The sequence below is a fragment of the Borostomias antarcticus genome (assembly GCF_949987555.1).
Source record: "Borostomias antarcticus genome assembly, chromosome: 6".
NCBI classification, from domain to species: domain Eukaryota; kingdom Metazoa; phylum Chordata; class Actinopteri; order Stomiiformes; family Stomiidae; genus Borostomias; species Borostomias antarcticus.
In genome coordinates, this window is record NC_140239.1 from 6,829,526 (window position 1) to 6,850,008 (window position 20,483).

The window sequence follows — 20,483 nt, forward strand, 5'->3', positions numbered from 1 at the left end:
AGATGTCGCTAATCACCTAGTATGTTTGAATAGAGTACAAGGTGGTTGCAGACAAGGCGATTCATCAAGTGAAGGAGCTTGTACTTTGATCTGTGTGGTTTATGACCTAGTCCTGGTGATATCCACATGATCGCTACAACATTTGCGAGCAATGACATACGCTACGACGATGATACAGGCGATAAATAGATCTCCGGTTTTAATTTCTATGGTTATAGCAATTCATCTTGCCAATTCAAATCCCAAAATGTGAGACGTGGGGGTCAGGTAAAAAGTGGCACCATCTTTATTCATGGGTTTACAATGAACTCAACAGTAGAGCAGAGACAGGACAAGGAAATGCATGAGCAAGAATATAATGAAAACATCTCCATTCTGTCTTTTGAGTTTTGTACAATGGAAAGAATAGGCAATTTCTTTTAATTTCATAAATTCATTCATAAACAAAGCAAATTAATTTTCTGATGAGATTCCGCTGCCATTTATGAAACATGTCCACTGACCAGTCAGGCTTGTCTCCTACACAATGTAGATGTAGACAGTAACAGCTGGAGAATGAACAGTCATTGTGTATGACATTAGTCATCATAGCACCCCCCACCCCCATCCTTCACAACACCTCACACCATCAAACTGAAAAACACATGACGCATGAGTACAATTTCCTACATTTATTTTTAAAAATCATAAAATGTTCCTTACAAAAAAAGAAGCTTACATTCTGCACTTTGTACTGAATGGGTTGGGGGAGGGGCTTTGTAGACCACTGAGTGAGAGAACATGCACGCACGCACGCACGCACGCACGCACGCACGCACACACACACAGGACAGGTTGAATCTACTGACACAAACACACCATAGAAAACAAACCCATCCAGAAATAAAAAAAGGTATCTCCACCTGTCCGTTAGGACAGGAGACTGAATATCTAGACACATGTGAGTGTTTTAGACAGAGCACAGAGACATGAGTGTTCGGAGTAGAGGACTACACTCTAGAAATGCAGAACGTCTACGTTTAAAGTACAGGAATGTTGGACTTTTTCTTCTTCGAAATAAAATAAAATCCAAAAAGAAACCCACAAACCGGGACAATAAGCTGGGGGGGGGGGGGGCTGAGCATGGGAGGGGGAGGGGCTTCTGAGTTAGAGGAACTGGCCAGAGTACTGCTTCACACTGGAATATAAAGAGTAAAAAGAACCAAAAAAGAAAATTCACAGGAGTCAATGGATAGATATAAGAGTGGAGGAGGGTGTGGTGGGGGTCAGGGGGAGGGGATGTGGGAGGGAGAGAGGGATGAGAGAGAGACAGAGAGAGGATGCGTGGCGTCGGGATGGGAGGTTAGTCCTGGTGTCCCAGCAGGTACAGCGCACTGGTGGAAGGAAGGAGGGAAGGGAGGCAGGGTTAGTAACCATGGCGATAACCAGACGGGCGGCGTTCTTTTTTTTTTTCTTCTTCCGAGCATTAGCATCTACGCACGCACGAGGAAACTAGACCGCTGACGGGTTGCCGGGGGAGACAGAAGAGGAGGAGCCTGTGCCGTTTGGCAGACTGCGATTTGTTGTCGGTTCATCTAACTAAGAACAACAAAATCACTAGTCTTCCAGACAGCAGCAGGCAGGGAAGGACAGTCGGCTCCCTCCATCACACTGAAACGGCTCTGCACGGCAACAGCTTGCACACAAACTCCACACCAAATCAAGAGTCTCTTTGAAAAACTCATCTGACATTTTTTCAAAGATCAAAGAAGAGCGCTAGTACTGACCTCTCTCGGTTGTTTTGATATTGATCTTATAAAAAATGTGGGTTTGGGTTCTTAACTCACAGCCATTTCATGTAAGAGGAAGCTTTGAACAGGTGCAGGGCAGTAGAGGGGTTAGTCAGAACAGAATGCAGGCAACAGAGATGCTCTATGAAGAGATGTTAAAAAAAAGGATGCAGTATAAAATATATACACATTTCTATATATATTTGATATAAAAAGGGGGTCGTCTAGGTTACATCATAACAGGGTAGTGGGGATAGGAGCAGGAGGAGGGAAGGGAAGGAGGAATGGACAGGAACGCGGCGGGTCACTCAAGAGAGGCCGTCCAGAACTTGCCTGTTCTGCAACAGGTACTGGGCGTTCTGGATCTGGTCCTGCGAGCCGCTGATGGTGATGATGCGGTCCTCGGAGCCCTCCAGGGGCTCGTCGATCTTGATGGAGGCTCCGGACTCGTGGCGGATCTGCTTGATCCTCTGGCCGCCCTTCCCGATGATGGACCCCGCCAGCTGGGTAGGGAGGCGCGGGGTGAGGGAGGGGGGGTGGGGGGTGGAACACATGATACAGTCATGACTCACACATGGGCGGATACTCTATAAATACTATCTGGTGACTACATGAGAGGCACGTGTTTTAGTGTACGGCGACTTCAGCTGCTTATACACAAGGTGATAGTATCACTGTATCTGCCCTGTATGTGTTTGTGTGTGTGTGTGTGTGTGTGTGTGTGTGAGACGGGGATTAACGGTTTGCGTGAAGGTGGGTGATGGCGGGTGATCACTCGGGTTATTATTGTGTAATTAACTCACATCTTTAGGGATCGTCACTTGTGTGGTGATGACTGGTCCGCCCATGTCAGTATAAGACCCACGGCCACCACCTGCCACAGAGAAAGGAGAGGGGGGGAGAGAGAGAGAGAGAGGGAGAGAGAGAGAGAGAGAGACACACACACAGCTGTCACACTTCTGTGAAAAGAGCAATAACAAGTGAATGGTCATTGGTGGAATGATTGATTAAACTGACCAGACTGGTAGGAGTCCCAGGACGAGCTGTTGTCTGTTGGGGGGAAAAAAACACGAATAACCAGTAAATCAACACGCATCCAGGACAGCAGAATATAGATGGTGTCGTGCACATGGAGAGAGAGAGAGAGAGAGAGAGAGAGAGAGAGAGAGGAGAGTCAACACTCACCATATCCACCTCCACCCTTCAGAAAGGAGAGCGTGAGGGAAAGAAAGAGAGGACATGGTTACAGAGGACAAACATTCCTAATGGGTTTTGTGTACACATGGAAGCAGGCAGCCTCTTGAACAGAGACCAGGACTGAAGGACGCACATCGTCCATGTGTGCCGCCCCCCCTTCCATCTCCTCTCTCCCTCTCTCTCTCCCCCTCTCTCTCCACTGCTTTCACCTGCTATTCAGCTGCTCCTCAGTCACCAGGGCAACAAGCGATTCAAAAACCTGTTGCCGAGCAACCGCCGGCAGTATCCTGCCAGCTCTCCGAGAGCAAAGTGTTATTATCGTCACCTAGCAACCGCGGCTGAACCCCACCCCCCTCCCGGCAACTGGGATTAAAAAGGACGGCCGTGAAAATCAGGCGCCGCGGATCAGAATAGCACTCGAAATCCGATCAAATACATCGACCCGTTAAGTCCGCTTCCATCAAATACATCGACCCGTTAAAAGTCTCCCTCGGTTCCGAATTCATAGAGTGCCGGACGAGTAAGTCCTTTTGGGTCTACGGCCCCCAGGCGAGCTCAATCACGCATTTCTAATCATCTCAATTGACCCGGCAGGTCTATCTTAATGGTGGAGCAAAACGGTCTCCCCGGCAACCGGGAGGTCAGATGGGATAAGTCTCCCAGGTGGTGTAATAATATATAATCAGTATAAACAGCGGCGTGCTGGGTCACCGTGCTGTTGCGGGGGCTTACTGTAGTCTACTTGGTATGCGCGGAGCGGTCTCAGTGTGTGGTCAGCTGTCCCACTGTTATTACCACACAATCATCACCATTGTCTGACATGATGGGGCCAATCAGTCTCTCGGGCCCGCGTCGGTCGGCCAATCAAAACGTAAGGAAGGGCCCAGCGTGGGTTTAGTCGAGGGTCACTAACCATGTTATCGCCATAGCGATCCGGTCTGCCACCTCTCCTGTCGCTGCTGGAGGGGGCGGGGGGAGGGAGAGAGAGAGGGAGGGGGGAGAGACAGAAAGAGAGAGAGGGGGGGGGGGGGGGGTGGAGAGAGAGAGGGAGACAAAGGAGGGGATGGAGGAGAGAAAAAAGTGGTCTGATGATTGAAGAAATAATGTTGCCCCATTTCCACATTTCCAGCACACGACTGAAAGCACGCGCACGTCAATCCCCCTCACACATGCTAATCACTGCCGACCAACCATACAGTCCTGCTGTGTACACACACACACACACACACACACACACACACACACACACACACACACACACACACACACACACACACACACACACACACACACACACACACACACACACACACACACACACACACACACACACACACGAGCAGAGTGAGGGGAGACAGAATGATGGATGCGTGACCCGGGGACAGATGACAGGAGGCCTACACTCTGACCAAACAGGGCGGGGGCAGGGCTAGGGAGTGGGCGGGGCTAGGGCAGGACCAGGGCAGACTGAGGATGGAGCTGGAACTAGGGGTGGGGGGAAGGGAGTGGCAGCAGCTAGGGCGGGGGCAGGGGTTAGGGCGGACAGTGGGGGCAGCAGCGAGGGCAGGAGAGGGGTGAGTGTAAGGGCATGTGCGGGTCAGGGGAAGCGCCGGAGAGACTTACGTTGGCCTGTCGTCTGAGCTGCCTCTGTAGGAATCATACGAGGAGAAACGGTCATCTCTGTGGACAAGATGGAGAACACACAACCACGCACAGATGGAATAGCAATGACTTCACCCAGCATCATGATACAGTCACATACCGATGAAACACTTCCTTTACAAAGAGGAAGGAAGAAAAAAAAATGGAGGGCCGACAATGGAGGCGGATGAAATGACCAGAAAGACACAGAAAGCAGTGGAGAGAAAGAGAGAGAGACAGACTGACAGAGAGAAACAGAGAGAGAAAGAGCAAGAGACAGAAAGAAAAGAGAGAAAGAGAGCGAGACAGAGAAAGAAAGAGAGAGAGACATAATGTAGGGTCTCCCCCCGGCGTCTTACCCTCCCCTGTGGGGGGGTCCTAGGTGCATGCTGCGCCCGCGGCCCCCTCCTCTGCCCCCCCTCCCTGGGTGAGGGGGAGGGGGTCCTCGGCGAGGGCTCATCTCCTCGTAGTCCCTACGGGAGGGGGGCATGGGCCCCCGCCCCCCCCGGCCGGACGGCATCCTGTCGAACCCGCCGCCGCCGCCCCGCCCCCCCCGCATGGGGAAGCCGCCGCCCCCCATGGGCCGCCGGGCGCCGCCCCTCTCCTCGTACATCACGGTGAAGCCGCCGTAGTCGTAGGTCTCGTCGTAGAAGTTGGGGTCGTAGGGCTGGGCGCGACCTTTGATGGGTGCCTGGAGAGGAGGAAGGGTCACATCATGGCTGACATGGGAACAACATGTCTGACAGTGGGATTTCGGGGTTGGTACAACAGAATATGTCTATGACGCCCAGGAACATGCCACACCCACATACACACACACACACACGTTTCCAGTCAGCCCCGACGCGTGCCGAGTCAGCTGAACCCACCTCAGCGATGAGCTCAAGCATGATCCTGATGCACTCCACCACCCGCTCCGACTTGCCGCTGACCAGAACCACGCGGTCTGTGGACTGTGGGCAGCACTCCTGGAACAGCTTGATGCTGGTCTGGGTGTTCTGGAGACGGCCCGGAACGACACGGGTCAGACAGACAGACAAGACCACTAGACCCACAAGGGTCGCTCGGAGCAACAGAGAACCAAAATTAATAGGAGTGGAACGAATTAAAATTGTGTGATGCAATGAATTAAAATTCGGATTAATCATGAATCAGATCCTGGTAAGTTAGGAAGGTGGTGTGTGTGTGTGTTGTGCGTCTACCTCGCGGAGCTCCTTAATCTTGGCTCCCTTCACTCCGATGATGCTGCCCGCCAGGCTTTGATGGATCAGCAGACGAAGCTCACAGTCGAAGTCCATCCCATTGTACTGCTGGTACTGAGGAGCCAATCACAGCCGAGGGTTCGTTACGACCGGTACGGGGGAGGCCATCACAGCGCAGGGTGTGTCATGATTGGTGTTCAGGAATCAAAACCGCGCCCGAGGGCCCTATGCTTTTCATATCAACGGCGGCAACCGCAACTTGTATCTCTACGGTATCTACACACTCCGCGATGTCACTGACTCCGCTACCAGGGCTAAAACAGAACCGGGACTAAAACAGAACCGGGACTAAAACAGAACCGGGACTAAAACAGAACCAGGGCTAAAACAGAACCAGGGCTAAAACAGAACCAGGGCTAAAACAGAATCGGGACTAAAACAGAACCAGGACTAAAACGGAACCAGGGCTAAAACGGAACCGGGACTAAAACAGAACCGGGACTAAAACAGAACCGGGACTAAAACAGAACCGAGCACAGCGGCGTCCTCAACCTCACCTCCTCCAGAGTGGGGATGATCTTCAGCAGGATATCCCCGACGGTCTCGATCTCCGCGCTGATGCTCAGGATACTTCACGTCCATCCAATCGGGACGCAGGGGAATCGCCACAGGGACCAATCAATTGGTGCCGAGAGAGAGGGGGGGGGGAGGGAGACAGTTGTATTTCAGAAGGGTGGCGGAACAGTAGAACCTGAAACCCCTCAAACCATTTCTCTCCCACAGGATAGCTGCACTTATGCCAATGCCCTCAGATATCAATAATACAGATCAAATTCAGACCAGTAAACCACAAGAGGAACCAGCGGAACAGGACAGCCCAAAACTCTGTTCACCCAAAACCTTTATCATTTTTAGAACTGTTTTTTTTTTTACTAAACAGAACCATGGGCAAGGAAGAGCCTGTTAGCAACCCCCCCCCCCAAACTACGTCTGACAAAATAACGGGAATGAAACCAAAAACCAAACTAAAGCAGAGCGAGGAACCCAAAGAAAGTGAGTGGGTGGTGGCATGACCACGGAGGGAGGGAGGGAGGGGGCGGGAGGTGGGGGGGGTCTGGCGCTCTGCAGCACTGATGGCGCCAGCAACAAGCTGTCTAACAAACACGGAGACGGAGAAACGAGAGAGAGAGAAGAACGGGGGATGAGTACCGAAAGCCTAGCGAAGGGATAAACGAGGTGGAAGATGAGGACAGAGGGGGGGGGGGGGTCTGTCTGTCTGTCTGTCTGTCTGCAGGGACCGCCGGTCGCTGACGGAATGACAATGGAAAGGGGAGAATGGGGGAGAGGGGGAGCGTTTCCTTTTCAGCGCGACCGACGGACGATGGAGAGGTTGAGGTGAAAAGACGGACGAGGAGGACAGGACAGAGACAGGACGCCGGCCGGAGCGCTCGGGGCTCCGGGTCAGGAGGAGGAGGAGGAGGCAGAGGTTTGCCGGAGGAGCAGTTCTGACTGGACAAGCTGGCGTCGCTCTAACGCGGGGGGCAGGGCGGGTGGGAGGTGGTTGACCAAACAGAGCAACTCAATGGGGAGACACCACCGGCAGAGGAGGAGGTGGTGGAGGAGGAGGAGGAGGGAGATGTGAGAAACTAAAACGGACCAGTACACTGATTCTGAGAGGATGAGGAAGAGGGAGGAGGGGGATGAAGGGGAAGAGAGAGAGAGACTGTCACTGAAATAAAACACAGACATATTTAAATAGTGGCACTCGAACAGAGGTCATAGTTGAGTAACGGTTACAGACTGAGGTAAGTTGGCACAAACCCTGACTAACACACAGGTTTTAAGGCTGTGACTTCAAAATGGAGGCATGGAAGTTTAACATGGAGTTAACAGGAAAAAATTAAGAGGCAAGATTCGGACATTGACATTGTCACTAGAGAGCAAAGGCAGGTTGAAATACTGTGACTTGAACAGAGGCAGGTTTGTTTACTGATTCAGATTTGTTTTTGTTTATTTCCTGTATTCAGGCAGTGAGAGGGAGGAGCTTAGGGACATACCGCTCGGGCCCACTGCTGTCTGGGACTGACACACTGGCATTGTACTGCGTGGGCGTGGCATGGGCAGGGGCCAGGGCCATTCGAGCACACAGATGTCAATCAAGTAAGGCGCCCATTTAGGGTTAGGGCACGATTATGGGCGGGGCCAACCAGGGTGTCAGGTGGGCGGGCGCAGGAGGGGCGATCCAGAACATGGGCAACAGAGGAGGAGGAAGTGGGCAAAAATAAACAACAAAATAAAAAACAGGAGAGGGAAGAGGGGGGGGGGGGGGGAAGAGGAATACATTATAATACAGGCTAGACTGGTTGGTCATTGTGATTTCATTCTCTCAGAGCAAAGGTGGAGAGATTGAGGAGATGAAAGGTATTGAGGGAGAGAGAAAGAGGGGTAGAGAGAGAGAGAGAGAGGGAGGACAGTAATGTAGGAGGGACAGAGAGGATGATGAGACCGATACCAGAAGAGGGATGAGAGAGAGAGAGGGGGGATAGAATGAGTTAAGGGAGGGGCGAAAAAAGAGAAAGGGAGAGGAGGAATGAGAGGTAGAGAGAAAGAGAGGTAATGACATTAAATGAGTTGAGAATTGTCCAGGTGGCTAATATACAAACATTTCCTGTAGCTCAATCTACTGCCGTCGGCGCTACCAACTGCCTACGCTACTTCCAAGGCCACAGTCAAGAATCAATGATGCCTGGTGGTTATAAAAGACTTCTCATTAGCCTGGAGGAAATGGATTTACAAAGGGCAGGTGCTTAGGGCCAGGTACTGATCACCCACTAGTGAAAGGTAAATGTCTGGATGAAGGCGCTTTGATATTACTCACATACAGGGGATCATACCAGAGACAGTGTACAGTGAGTAGTGTGGGTAGGAATATATATATATATATATATATATATATTCCTACCCACAATTCCAAGAATGGTAGCTAGCCTACAGCTTCCTTAAAATAGATCAGCCATTCTAGCTTCACTGTAGCAGACGAGGGTAAACCCCCCCCCCCCCCCCCCCCCCCATAAAAAGGAGGGGCAGGTAATAATTTGGATGCCCCCTGAGAAGACCTGGGGGGTAGGAAGGGTGTAGATGTACTCACGTCGGTACGCAGGGCTTTGATGTTTTTGCCGGCTTTACCAATAACAGCTCCCGCATTCTAGACAGGACGGAGAGGACAGTGTTGTGAGATTTCCAACTGACTGACACCGATCATGCAACATTTGACCAAATAATGCTATTTGAGCCAGATGCTGCTCTTGGGTAAGGTGTAAACATCAGACTTCACAAATTTTTATTATTATACATTATCATAGCTGATTATATAAATACATACTTTTTCCCCCCATTAAAAACAGATTCCCAAACAAAGTTTGACCAAAATTAAGCCTTGGTCAGAGCTAATGTAGACAAGTGTAATGTAGATTAGTATCTGAAATGGTATTGGTGGGGTGTAAAGCAAGACTATGTGCTGGTGAGGGGTGTTGGTGGTCATCCATGATCGGATGGGATAAGTAGATGAGGATGATACTGATAGACCGATAGACAACGGACAGTATAGCACAGTAAATTGCCAGTTTGGGAACCTTTAAATGTCTAGCCGAGTACCTAGGACTGGAGTTAGGAACTGATTAGCACGATACTGTAAGGACACACAATTACAAGAATTACAATGTACCTGTACCCATACTTGTTTCACATAGCAAATAAACTTTCTATTCTAAAGCCGGCTGTGTGTTGGTGCTATGTAAAGACAACGGAGAATACCGACTTTGCTCTGCAGGAGCACGCGGAGCTCCACCATGTCATCAGAGTTCCTGGAGCGCTTGAACGACTGCTCCTCATCCGCGTCCTCTGCCGGACGCTTCCCTGGACAAGTGAACACAGGGTAAATAAACAACAACTAGAACTCACATTCACAGTTCATTCTGTAAGGTTTTTGGTATGCCACGAGGGTGTATTCGACGGAGGTCCGAAGCCTGGAGCCTGTGTGGAGGAGGTTGGGTAACGCTGCACCCAAACAAGGCTGTAGAAGAACGCTCCGTGTTGCTGGTTGAATCTTAACGTATGCTGCTTTTTTTTTTCTTTCTAAAATGGTGTCGATCCGACACAGAATTTTACAAATTGCTGTAGCAGGGCCAAACAGAGGTCTATGAAGACACAATTTCACAGAAGTCCACGTTGATCCCTCTAAATGTGTCATAGCAATATATAAATATAGAACAACTTGCATATTGTAGGTTCAATACTCATTGGTCATAATTTTGGCGGCAACTATATACTTAAGAATGGTATGATAACTGGGCATCTATTGTAAATCATTAACTTACGCATAATGCATTAATTACATCAATGTAATCCACTATCTACATATAATTAAAAATATCAATCTTTATTTACCGTTGGTCTCTGTGTTGCTGAAGGATTTGTCGTCTTGCTGTTCGATTTCTGTCTCCATTGTCGCCTAACAGCGGGTAGGGTGGGGAGGGCACCTCGGTCCTGGGAGCAGGTAACGGTGGGGAGAGAGGAGTTGAAGCCTCGCTCCGTCGGTCTGTAGATAGACATTACCGATGAAAGGAGAGGAGGGTTTTTAGAAGAGAAGACCACCATCGACAAGCTGTAGAGAAACCGACTGGCTTGAGAAGAAGCACGTACCGATATTTATTGTGAAGCGATGGGCGTGTTATGGGCGGAACTACACGAGTATCATAGAGCGGTTGCAAACCTACCGGGAGAGAAATGATGGTTAGAATAATGAAAATCTGGACATGAACCAGTGACAGAAGAGACTCATACTGTATACCAAATCACAACATCATGCGAACGACATAATATATTTTTCATTTATGACAATTTAGCCGTCGCCAATTTAAACAACAACTTTATCAACGGAACATGGATAAAACAGGAAAATCTGCTATTTCACAGTGCCTCAAAAATTAATTCTGTAGACTCGAGTTGAAAGAATCACACGATCACATGACAGAAACCCAAATCCAGACAAAAGCTACGTTTGGACAGATCATTAGCTGATAATGTTAGGCTCTGGTCAAGACGCTACTGATGCAAGCAGACAAACATTTAGGGACTGTTAAAGTAGGGGTCAGCCTATCGTGATCAGACTGTCGTCAACGTTTCACCTTCCATGTTTGCAAATCAAGTGATGTGAGGTGCGGATATGTCTCGAAATATGAATTAGTCCGAGAATGCTTTTACAAACAAGAATTCATTGATTCTCACTGCAGTCAATTCAGATAGTGGTGGATACCAAACATTAATTAATGTTTGATCACTGTATAACTCAGTTCAGTTACTTAGCTAGCCAGTTGGCAATTAAAATAACACACCACACGGGTAGATACATAGCCAACACTGAATGCATAAAATGTTGACTAACCTGTTATCTATCGCGCACACACTGGATCGGAGTTAGCTAATGTTAGCTAGCTAGCATGGACGTTTGCTAATTCACTGTTAGCCACCATAAATACGTAGAGTGAATAACTATCTAGCTACAAATGTGTACAATGCCAATATCTCTAGCTGAAAAATGGAAATAAAGAGCACTAAACTCAAATTTCTAATTTCAACCTAACTGCACCGTCTCCCCTGGTTTTATGAGCTAATAGCTAGTTAGCTAGGACATTAGCCGGATGTAGCTAGCAGTAGCGAGCTAGCTGTCTATAGGCTAGCTAGCGGCGCTAATTGGCCGAATAGAGCATTGCATGTAACAACAAAGGACATGATATAGCCGCTAACAATCGCATTTAAAAGATTTTGCTCGTACCATAGTCTTAGCTTGTAATCAAATTGAGCTAAAACACTTTCTTCGATCCACGACCAAACGAAACAGACCTGATTTGGCTAAACCTCGCAGCTATCCTTCCCCTTCCAACGCAGAAACCTAGAAACATGGATGCGCGCTTCGATTGGTGGAAGTAGAGTCCGATAAGCTTTCGAGCGTCAGGATTCGCTAGCTCATATGTCAATCAGAGGGGGAGAGGCGTGGCCAAATGTTGTTGCTCCGTAACTAGCTGGACACCTAGATAGTTTGGTTGAATTGTAGTCCCAGTTTCTTAAATTCCCAAAGAAATGTAAGTATAGCAGGCGATGTGGGTCGTCTTCGGTAATATATATGTTTGGATTTGCACTGTTTTGACTTTGCACTAACTCTGTGTTGGGAAGGCTAAGAAAGCGGTTTGTGGTTTAGTCTAATCAGTTTTACAGTAGCTAACGTTAGCTAACGTTAGACGCCTCTTACCAACTTTGGCGCCTTATGCCCAGGCAGCATCTTTCTGAGACCTGTTTGTTTTCATTAGCTAGCTAGCTTGCTACTTGAAACTCCAAGATGTCCAACTGTTTTCCTGCCTTTGACATGTAGCCATTTGTAAAGTAACTTAAAGATAATAACAGTGCTTTACATTTTTGACATTAAACCTTGTGTATTTGAGCCACGTGTGGCAATCTATCTATCAACGTCAATGACAAAACAGAAGATGGTTATTTTAATTACAGCAAATCCCTGTATCCCTCCCTCTGTCTGCTTTATCCTTCCATAAGGAACTGTCCATAAACTGTAGATAATATCGATATGTTGGCGCTTCCATGAGGGACCATAAGTCAGATACGGACAGCAGTGCATGCATTGGCAAACCGCTGTATCCTTCCTCTGCCCCCAGGAGCCTTCCTCCAGTGGAGCCCCAGAGATGAGCCCCCAGGCCCAGGGGACCGTGCAGGCTGCCCGGGACTGGCTCCGGTCGTCCTGGCACGTCCAGGTGCCCTCCACGTGGCTGGAGGCCTGCGTGGCCTGGCTGCAGGAGGAGGCAGGGGGGCCCTTGTCCCAGCCCCAGCTCAACCAGCAGGTGACGATGATGAAGACCACGCCTGCTTTGTAGCAAACCTCACCTAGGCTTCACTCTGAGGGATTTTGTTTTTTCTTTGTGCGCAAAACGACAGTTACTTTAGCATGTAACAATATTGCATGTTGTTCAAATTGAATTGATTTTCATTTAGGCCTATTTAACAGCCTCTAGGCTATATCGTAAGCATAAAGCTTATGTTGAATAATGCATCCATTCACATTCAAGCCACTTTACTTCAGGAATCCCCTTAAATATCCCTCAGGTCTCAAGTATATCAGTTGTGGTCACCCTCAAGCATTTATTGTTATGATCCTGTGGTTTCCAGGTTCTGGACCAGTGGCTCCAGACAGACCTGCGAGACCTGGCCCACCCGGTGCTCCCCGAAGGCCTGTCCCAGGCCCAGAAGACGGAGCTGACCGGCACCTTCTGCCTCCAGGTGGACTCTCTCCTGGACATCAGCCAGCCCGCCTACGGCCAGCTCCAGCGCTGGCGGGGCGCCGACTGCACCAACGAGGGGGTGTCGGCCGTCACCCAGGCCACCCAGCGTCCCTGGGAGGCCAAGCCCACCCGCATGCTCCTGCTGCAGCTCACGGACGGCGTCCAGAGCCTGGAGGGCATGGAGTACCGGCCCATCCCGGCGCTCGGCGCCCCCCTCAGGCCCGGGGCCAAGCTGCAGCTGGAAGGCCGGATGGCGTGCCGACTGGGTGTGCTGCTACTGGGGCCGGGCAACGTGAAGGTGCTGGGGGGGGAGGTGGAGGAGCTGGCGGAGAGGAACAGCCAGGGCAGGGTGCTGTGCAGGGCCCTGGGGCTGCCCGAGGAGGAGCCTCCGCCGGGGGGCGCTGGACAGCAGCAGAACCCCCCACCTCCAGGTAAGCGGCTGGTCGTCCGATGCTCAGCTCTCTGATGGCCCTTTTCCACCAAGAAGGAACCGGTTCGCGAACCTAATTTTGAACGGTTCCGAGCATTTCGACCAAAAATAAATGAGTGCGGGAACCCCAAAGTTGGTTCTGAACCGGCACAAAAAAATAGTAGGTTTTTCAGCGCGAACCGTGACGATATCGCGGGCGTGGTCTATAGATTTGCTGTCAACACATGTTACTCGATGATAAGAGTGGCAAGCGACCGCTTCAGCTATGTGTAAATGTGCGGCGGGAATAAGGCTCCCAAGTGTGAATGATCTCATTCTCTCTGTGCTAAGTACCAACTATCTGAATAACCAGCCATCCAACTGACTTTATACAAATTAGATAATTGACAATCCCTAAAACTATAGTGTGATGACGATCTACTACAATTATAATGAAGTAGACTACGCAAGCCACTTTTGTGACACACCACCTAAACAACTTTACACATGCCTATATCTCCAAGCTAATGATGTACAGCGGTTCCGCTCAAAACTGGTCAAAACGCGGGCCCGTTCCCTAGATAGAACCAAGGTTCCAAGAATTCTGAACCGAACCGGTTCACGAACCAGAGTTACTTTGGTGGAAAAGGGCTATGTAGCTTGCAGTATTTGGGTTGGGGATCCGATTTACATAGGGACCATAAATCATATACTAGATGTGCACGTGTTTATATGACCACATATGCTGTATGCATGTACTGTATATACTGTATGTATGTGTATTTACAGTGCGTAATCACTGTAAATTGCTCTGGATTAAATCGCCCGAACGTTTTTTCCTTTGTCTGGTAGGCAACCGGCAGGAGCCGGAGGAGGAGGAGGAGCTGGGTGACCAGGAGCTGCTGGCCAGCCTGGAGGCTCAGGAGGAGAGGCAGGGAGGCTGGAGGCCACAACCCAGTCTGGAGAGCGGCTACGGGACACACAGCGAGGCGTCCCTGGCCTCCTCCTGGAGTGGGTCCCTCCAGAGCCACGGCCCGGGTTCGGCCCCCCTCGGGGGGCCTTCACTCCAGGGCCGTCGCCGGGAGAACCCCGACGTCCCGGAGCACTTTTCGGACGATTTCCCGGACGAAGACTTTGACGACCTTCCCCTGGACGAGCTGGATAGCGTGATCTTCCAGGAGAGCCCAGCTGGACCGGCGCCTCCGCAGCCCGGCGGCGACGCCCCCAGGGCGATGTCACCCGACGTGATAAACGGCGACCATTTTGACTCCTTCGATGAATCGAATGATTTCCTGGACGAGAGGGATGACTTCCCGGATGAGGACATGGACTGCCTCTTCCCTCCAGAGCCAGAGAGACCCAGAGAGGCGGAGCCTCCGGCGGAGACCGCCTCAAGCCTCAACACCCACCGGAACCCGGGGACCTCCAGCCTCACATCCCGGGGACCCGGACCCCAGGCCTCTGGACCGGCAAGACCAGTGGACCGTGACCTTCAGAAACCCAACCCTTTGGACCACAGGTCTACGACCGCCAAAACGGAACCGGAGAATGCCGGTTCTGTGACTCTGGACTCCCCTCCGTTCACCTACCTGTGTCTCCTCCAGGACCAGAGTCCGGGTCGGGGGATAAGCTCCGCCTCCGTGAGCGAGGTGCGCGTGAAGGCCTTCATCGTGACCCTCCTGGGGAAACTCCAGAGCGCCGGGGGCGAGTGGCGGATCAGAGCTACCATCTCGGACGGGACGGGCTACCGGGACGTGGAGCTGTCGGACCGGGTCCTGACCGGCCTGCTGGGCTTCTCCGTGGCCAGGAAGGCGGCGATGAAACGCGACCCCGCCCTGCGGGCGGAGATGGCGGCGGGGATGAGGGCGTGCCAGGAGGGTCTGGTGGACATGTGCTGCGTGATGACTCTGAGGCTCGGCCCCGGGGGGGGCGCGACGGTGGTGGCGCGGACTGATGATGTCACAGAAGAGGACTGCCTCACCCTGGAAGAGAGGGTGACGGGGAGGAGGGGGCACTAAGAGAAGGAGGGGGGAGGAAGGAGGAACGAGAGAGGAAGGGGATGAGGGAGGAGGAAATGTTTTAGGGAGGGTGGGTGGTTGTAGGGCAGAAAAATTATGGATGGTTGTTGTTCTAAAAAGAGTTGAGAAATGTTATATGATACAATTTGTAAATAAACGTTGATTGAGAATATAATTTTCTAACTCATCAATCCCAAATATAGGATCCTTAGCATCAATACTGTACAAAATCTATGAGTCCACCACTTCACACACAACCCGTTACATGGCATTAACATCAGGCCGTGTGTTTTGTTGATCCTTATATGAGCTCATGAGTCATAGTGCTTAAAACAGTGGAAGTTGGTAACATCGTATTATCCTGCCAACGTTCGGACAAGCACCGTCCTGTTTCTCTGTACTGGAGTGAACATTTGGCTCCCTTCCTTCTGTACCTCACAGGCTCACATACACACACACACACACACCATCCACATCCTCCTATTAGGCCTCATTGTCATGCCGCTGTGTGCACTTGCATCCCCGTCCCTGGTCTATCCTCGTTAGTGCCTAATCGGGTTCAACAGCCAAGCGAGAGGCCTGCGTTGCATGTCATTAACGCGTTAGGTGTTAATCAGACAGTCGGCCACGGGGAGGTGAGAGCCCATAGGCTGGGGGAATTAGACGGGACAGGAGACGGGGAGAGAGGCGGGACGAGGGTGGGGGACACTGAGGGGACGAGGGCGGGGGACACTGAGGGGAGGGGAAGGGTCGCGGGCTGGAGGAGGCAGGGCAGAGGGGAGAGGTGAGGGCACTAGGAGAGGGTTCAGTCTGGGAACCTATAGGCCTGGGGAGTTCCAGGTATGGGGGAGGGAGGTCAGGAGGGGAGGGGGTATGGGGGAGGGGGGTCAGGAGGGGAGGGGGTATGGGGGAGAGGGACTCAGGAAGGTATGGGGGAGGGGGGTATGGGGGAGAGGGACTCAGGAAGGTATGGGGGAGGGGGGTATGGGGGAGAGGGACTCAGGAAGGTATGGGGGGGGGGGGGTCAGGAGTGGCAGGGGTATGGGGGAGGGGGGTCAGGAGGGGTAGGGGTATGGGGGAGTCAGGAGGGGAGGGGGAGTCAGGAGGGGCGGGGTTATGGGGGAGGGGGAGCAGGGTATGAGGGTCTCTTTTCTGTTAAAAGATATTTTGGTAACACTTTATAATAATAATCAGTTATAAGGCAAAAAGGAAAAAAGGACGTGTATGATGATGGTTGGCCAGTTTCATAATGGATAGCCTGCTAGCCTACCTCTGATCATTTTTTTTACTTAAAGCATACAATGACCACTTATAGTGGGGAGGGGACAGGGTACCGCACACATCTATCTATCTATCTATCTATCTATCTATCTATCTATCTATCTATCTATCTATCTATCTATCTGTGTGTGTCTGTCTCTGTCTGTCTGTCTACCTATCCATCTGTGTCTGTCAGTCTGTCTGCTGCCTGTATGCTATCCCTAAACATTGTTATTAACACATAGGCCTTCTATGATACATGCACTGTCGGAGACACTCAGAGGAATAGATGTTTTCAAGAATAGGAGCGGACCAAATTGTAATTTTAGAGGAAACATGAGAAAATGTTTGACAGCGAGTACTAATAGCATCCATTTGCAATGTTATTTCCTTGTCCGGAGAGGGTGTTATCATGGTAAGAGCCTTTTTCGGCCCCCCTCCCCATAACCTTGTGTGTGCCCAAATTGCATGCGAGTGGAGATGGAATCTTTGTGCTAATTTCTTTAATGTCAGTGGCACGCATGTACTGTACCTTTTTGGTCCATTCATTTTCAGAGAAGGGGGAGAAAAAGTACATGGGCAATCCGAACTAATACGTTCGGCAGTAATTTTCCTTCTATGGCTATTAGAAAGCCCGGCAATGAAACATCCACTCAGAACCTCTTTGTAAGAGTTCCGTGAGCTTCAGCAAATGGGTTTTGCTGTGCTGTTTTTGCCTGCTCGCCGTGCTCATCTTGGGGCATGGTAGTCATTAGGGAATAGGAATGAGAGGGAGAACAGGTCTTTGGTTACATTAAAGTACATTATGTTGCCATGGATGGGTAATAAGGAGGATTTTTTGGGGGGAGTCCTCTAGCAAATGCCACAAGGTATTCTGAACAAGATGTTTTAATTGGTCTCTCTGCTAGTATGAGTTATGATGTTGTTAAGGTTGTCATCACAGTTCAGGGAGTCCATTGTCCGAGTCAGGATGAGAGAGTAGCTTTAGATGCATCTAGAACCGTAAAGGGTTCCTCTGTTGTCTCTCTGTGGTGGAACCCTCTGAAAACCCCTACTTTCGCTCCAAGTAGAACCCTTTCGCTGAAGATTCAAGCCAGAACAATTTCACCAGAAAACAAGTCCCATCAGGAATCAAAGAAGGGGTTCTTTAATTAATTTATTTTTTCGATCATACTGAGCCCTCTTTTTGAAGGGCTTCCAAAGAGTTTAGCCAGGCCTATAGATCTTTCCATTTTAATGGAACTCCTCAATGTCAGTAGAGCTAATCAAACCAAGGATTATATTCTTTAGAAAGAAAGACCTTCCAACCAACCACTTACTCTTTTTCTACCCAGAAACTCAATGTAATATTAAAAAAAACTATTAAAATCCTAGAGAGGTGCTCTTCACTCAGCCTTCTCTATGCTCCTTGTCTCTGTGCCTCTCCTTCCCTCCACAGAGACAATAAGTTCAAGGTAAGTTCGAGAGAGAGAAAAAAAAACTGTAATTACCAGAAAAAATTGATTTGGTCTTTTGCCTCCATTCAGCGGGGCGGTGATGGAATATCCCATTAACCTGTACATGCTGAGGGAGCTATGACATAGCCATGACAGCGCTACAATACCGCCAGAAAAACAGCTCTCTATCTCTCTCTTTCCTCATGTTATAAAGTAATTATGTCAATTGGAATATGTTCTGGATGTGCCAGAAGAGACAATTTAACAAAAGAGGAAGAGGAAGAAGAATGGGGTGATTCAGAGTACAGATGCAGAGAATAGCTTGGCCCCACTTGTCCTTCTCTTCACATGGAATGCAGTCTGTCAAACTCACCGGTGATCAGAAGGTCATTTATTGAGGGTGTATGAACCATGTCCATGGTGTTCTTCTCATACCACCTCCACTCCCCTCACCCCTCACTTGACCTCTATGTCCCTGTGAGAGAACCAGGGGTCACGCAACAACACGGAGATAAGAGGTCACCAACCATGGACCACTGTGCTTTCAACAGCCCTGAGAGCTACTTAAAAAAAAATTATAACACATTTTATGAGAGAAAGCCTAATTTCCTCAAAGGTCTACACACAAAACACACGCACAAAACCCAACACATCCTCCCGCAACATGACACTTTCCTTTAAAAACAATATTAACTCTTCACAATAAATGTAACTTTGTGTTCAAATGACACACAGATGAGTAAGGGTTTCTAAGCACATTTTGAACTCTGATGTGCTGAAACACTAGTATGAGTTACTACTAGTACCCCACGACTATTTTTTTTAACTTATCAGGAAAATTGCCTTTGCATGCTCAGTGTTACTATTTCTCCTGTTGTACATAAAATATTGCCGTATAATGTTTTCATACTCAAATATAAAACAACACAAAAATATACAGTAACTTAATTTTTCCCCCAAAATAATGTAGCCCATACATCACAGCTAACACAACTGGAAGTGCAGACTGATTTGCTCAGAACACAAGAGAAAACAGACTGTAGGGTAAAAATAACAAGAACTAGGCTGCATCCTATCATCAGTTCCTCCATCAGTCCCCCCCACCACGCTGCAGCACAGTAAACTCTCAGCTCTGAAAAACACAGTGAAATACTTCAAATACTATGCAGTAACAATACTGTGGATTCATGTATTGACAACGTAGGAATACAGCTCCCAAGGCGAGTAGATCTCTGACCTATTCTCATTTCTGAAAGTCTAAATGATGGATGCAGTTGAGAAGCGGCTCAAGTTGGGTTGAACCCTTTTTGCTCTTCTTCTTTGTCCTCCTCCTCCTCCTCTTCTCTCACTCCTCTGCCTCTCTTCAATGTTTCCATCCATCCCTCTCCAGGAGCTCACCTGTGGCCCTTTTACAGTATTGCTAAAGCTCTTATTGCTATTGATTGTAAATTGCACAACAGGCTTGGAAATGTAAGCGTAGCCATTTGAATGGCAGTATCTTCCAGGTGAACATAATGATATTTTATTCAATAAGATGTGTTTGTAGCGTTTTGAAAAAAAGGGTGGTTTAGAATTGAAATCTGAGGGTAAAGCAGGAAATATGTGTGCAGTTCAGCAGAATTGGTTTAGAGGATTGGTACGAGTCTCAGTTGCACATTGTGTCTTAAGATCCAGTATTAGTGTGAAAACGATTGAGGAAAAACTGTAACTCCTGATACTGTAGATGCAACACTGTGTGTGTGTGTGTGTGTGTGTGTGTGTGTGTGTGTGTGTGTGTGTGTGTGTGTGTGTGTGTGTGTGTGTGTGTATGTGTGTGTGTGTGTGTGTAAGGGTGGGGGTGGGAGTCTGCGTATCTGTTTTTGGTGTGTTCATTGGTCTAGTTGATGCATTTTATTCATGAGGCTGGATATGAAGGGAAAGGTCATCACCAGGAAACTACTAGAAGAACAACAGGTCAAGGGAAATAAGAAGCAATAAGTGTGAATGTGTTTATTGTGTCTGTGTGTGTGTGCGTGTGCTTGTGCGTGTGTGTCTGTGTGCGTGTGTGTGTGTGTATGCCTCTGTCCGTCCGTGCTTTCATGTGTGCATTGTTTGTACGTGCTAGACTAGTGTGTTAGAGATGTGTTAGTTTTGTGTGGTTTGTGTGTAGAGTTTTGAGGAAATTAGGTTTTCTCTCAGAAAACGTGTTTAAATAATTCAGAAAAA

General features: G+C 49.3%; 3 protein-coding genes across 9 annotated transcripts in view; 1 reads left to right on the forward strand and 2 right to left on the reverse strand.

Annotated features, from left to right (window-relative positions):
- Nucleotides 1-282: 282 nt before the first annotated feature.
- Nucleotides 283-11,744, reverse strand: hnrnpk (heterogeneous nuclear ribonucleoprotein K). 7 transcript variants are annotated; one of them, XM_084439348.1, is made up of 17 exons: nucleotides 11,643-11,744; nucleotides 10,511-10,580; nucleotides 10,256-10,406; nucleotides 9,627-9,724; nucleotides 8,958-9,014; nucleotides 7,867-7,910; nucleotides 6,367-6,439; nucleotides 5,810-5,923; nucleotides 5,477-5,605; nucleotides 4,967-5,298; nucleotides 4,590-4,613; nucleotides 3,880-3,922; nucleotides 2,955-2,970; nucleotides 2,787-2,819; nucleotides 2,573-2,643; nucleotides 2,103-2,272; nucleotides 283-1,373 (listed from the first exon to the last, which is right to left on the reverse strand). In XM_084439348.1, the coding sequence occupies exons 3-17, from the start codon at nucleotides 10,311-10,313 to the stop codon at nucleotides 1,343-1,345; spliced, it is 1,293 nt and encodes a 430-aa protein (XP_084295474.1). In that variant the 5' UTR covers nucleotides 10,314-10,406; nucleotides 10,511-10,580; nucleotides 11,643-11,744; the 3' UTR covers nucleotides 283-1,342. The 7 variants fall into 7 exon arrangements, with proteins under 7 accessions (XP_084295474.1, XP_084295473.1, XP_084295472.1 ...); XM_084439347.1 differs by having other exon boundaries at nucleotides 3,880-3,925; XM_084439346.1 differs by having other exon boundaries at nucleotides 4,590-4,646.
- Nucleotides 11,745-11,888: 144 nt separating this feature from the next.
- rmi1 (RMI1, RecQ mediated genome instability 1, homolog) lies at nucleotides 11,889-15,582 on the forward strand (the record flags this gene model as incomplete). Its single annotated transcript, XM_084439655.1, has 4 exons — nucleotides 11,889-11,949; nucleotides 12,535-12,717; nucleotides 13,043-13,586; nucleotides 14,417-15,582. The coding sequence occupies exons 2-4, from the start codon at nucleotides 12,562-12,564 to the stop codon at nucleotides 15,580-15,582; spliced, it is 1,866 nt and encodes a 621-aa protein (XP_084295781.1). The 5' UTR covers nucleotides 11,889-11,949; nucleotides 12,535-12,561.
- Nucleotides 15,583-18,734: 3,152 nt separating this feature from the next.
- LOC311310233 (solute carrier family 28 member 3-like) overlaps nucleotides 18,735-20,483 on the reverse strand; it is a gene marked incomplete at both ends in the record, with an annotated part of 36,469 nt that continues 34,720 nt past the window's right edge. The window contains one exon of the mRNA XM_084439656.1: nucleotides 18,735-18,753. Within this exon, the coding sequence (XP_084295782.1) occupies nucleotides 18,735-18,753 (19 nt within the window). The remainder of the gene's footprint in view (nucleotides 18,754-20,483) is intronic.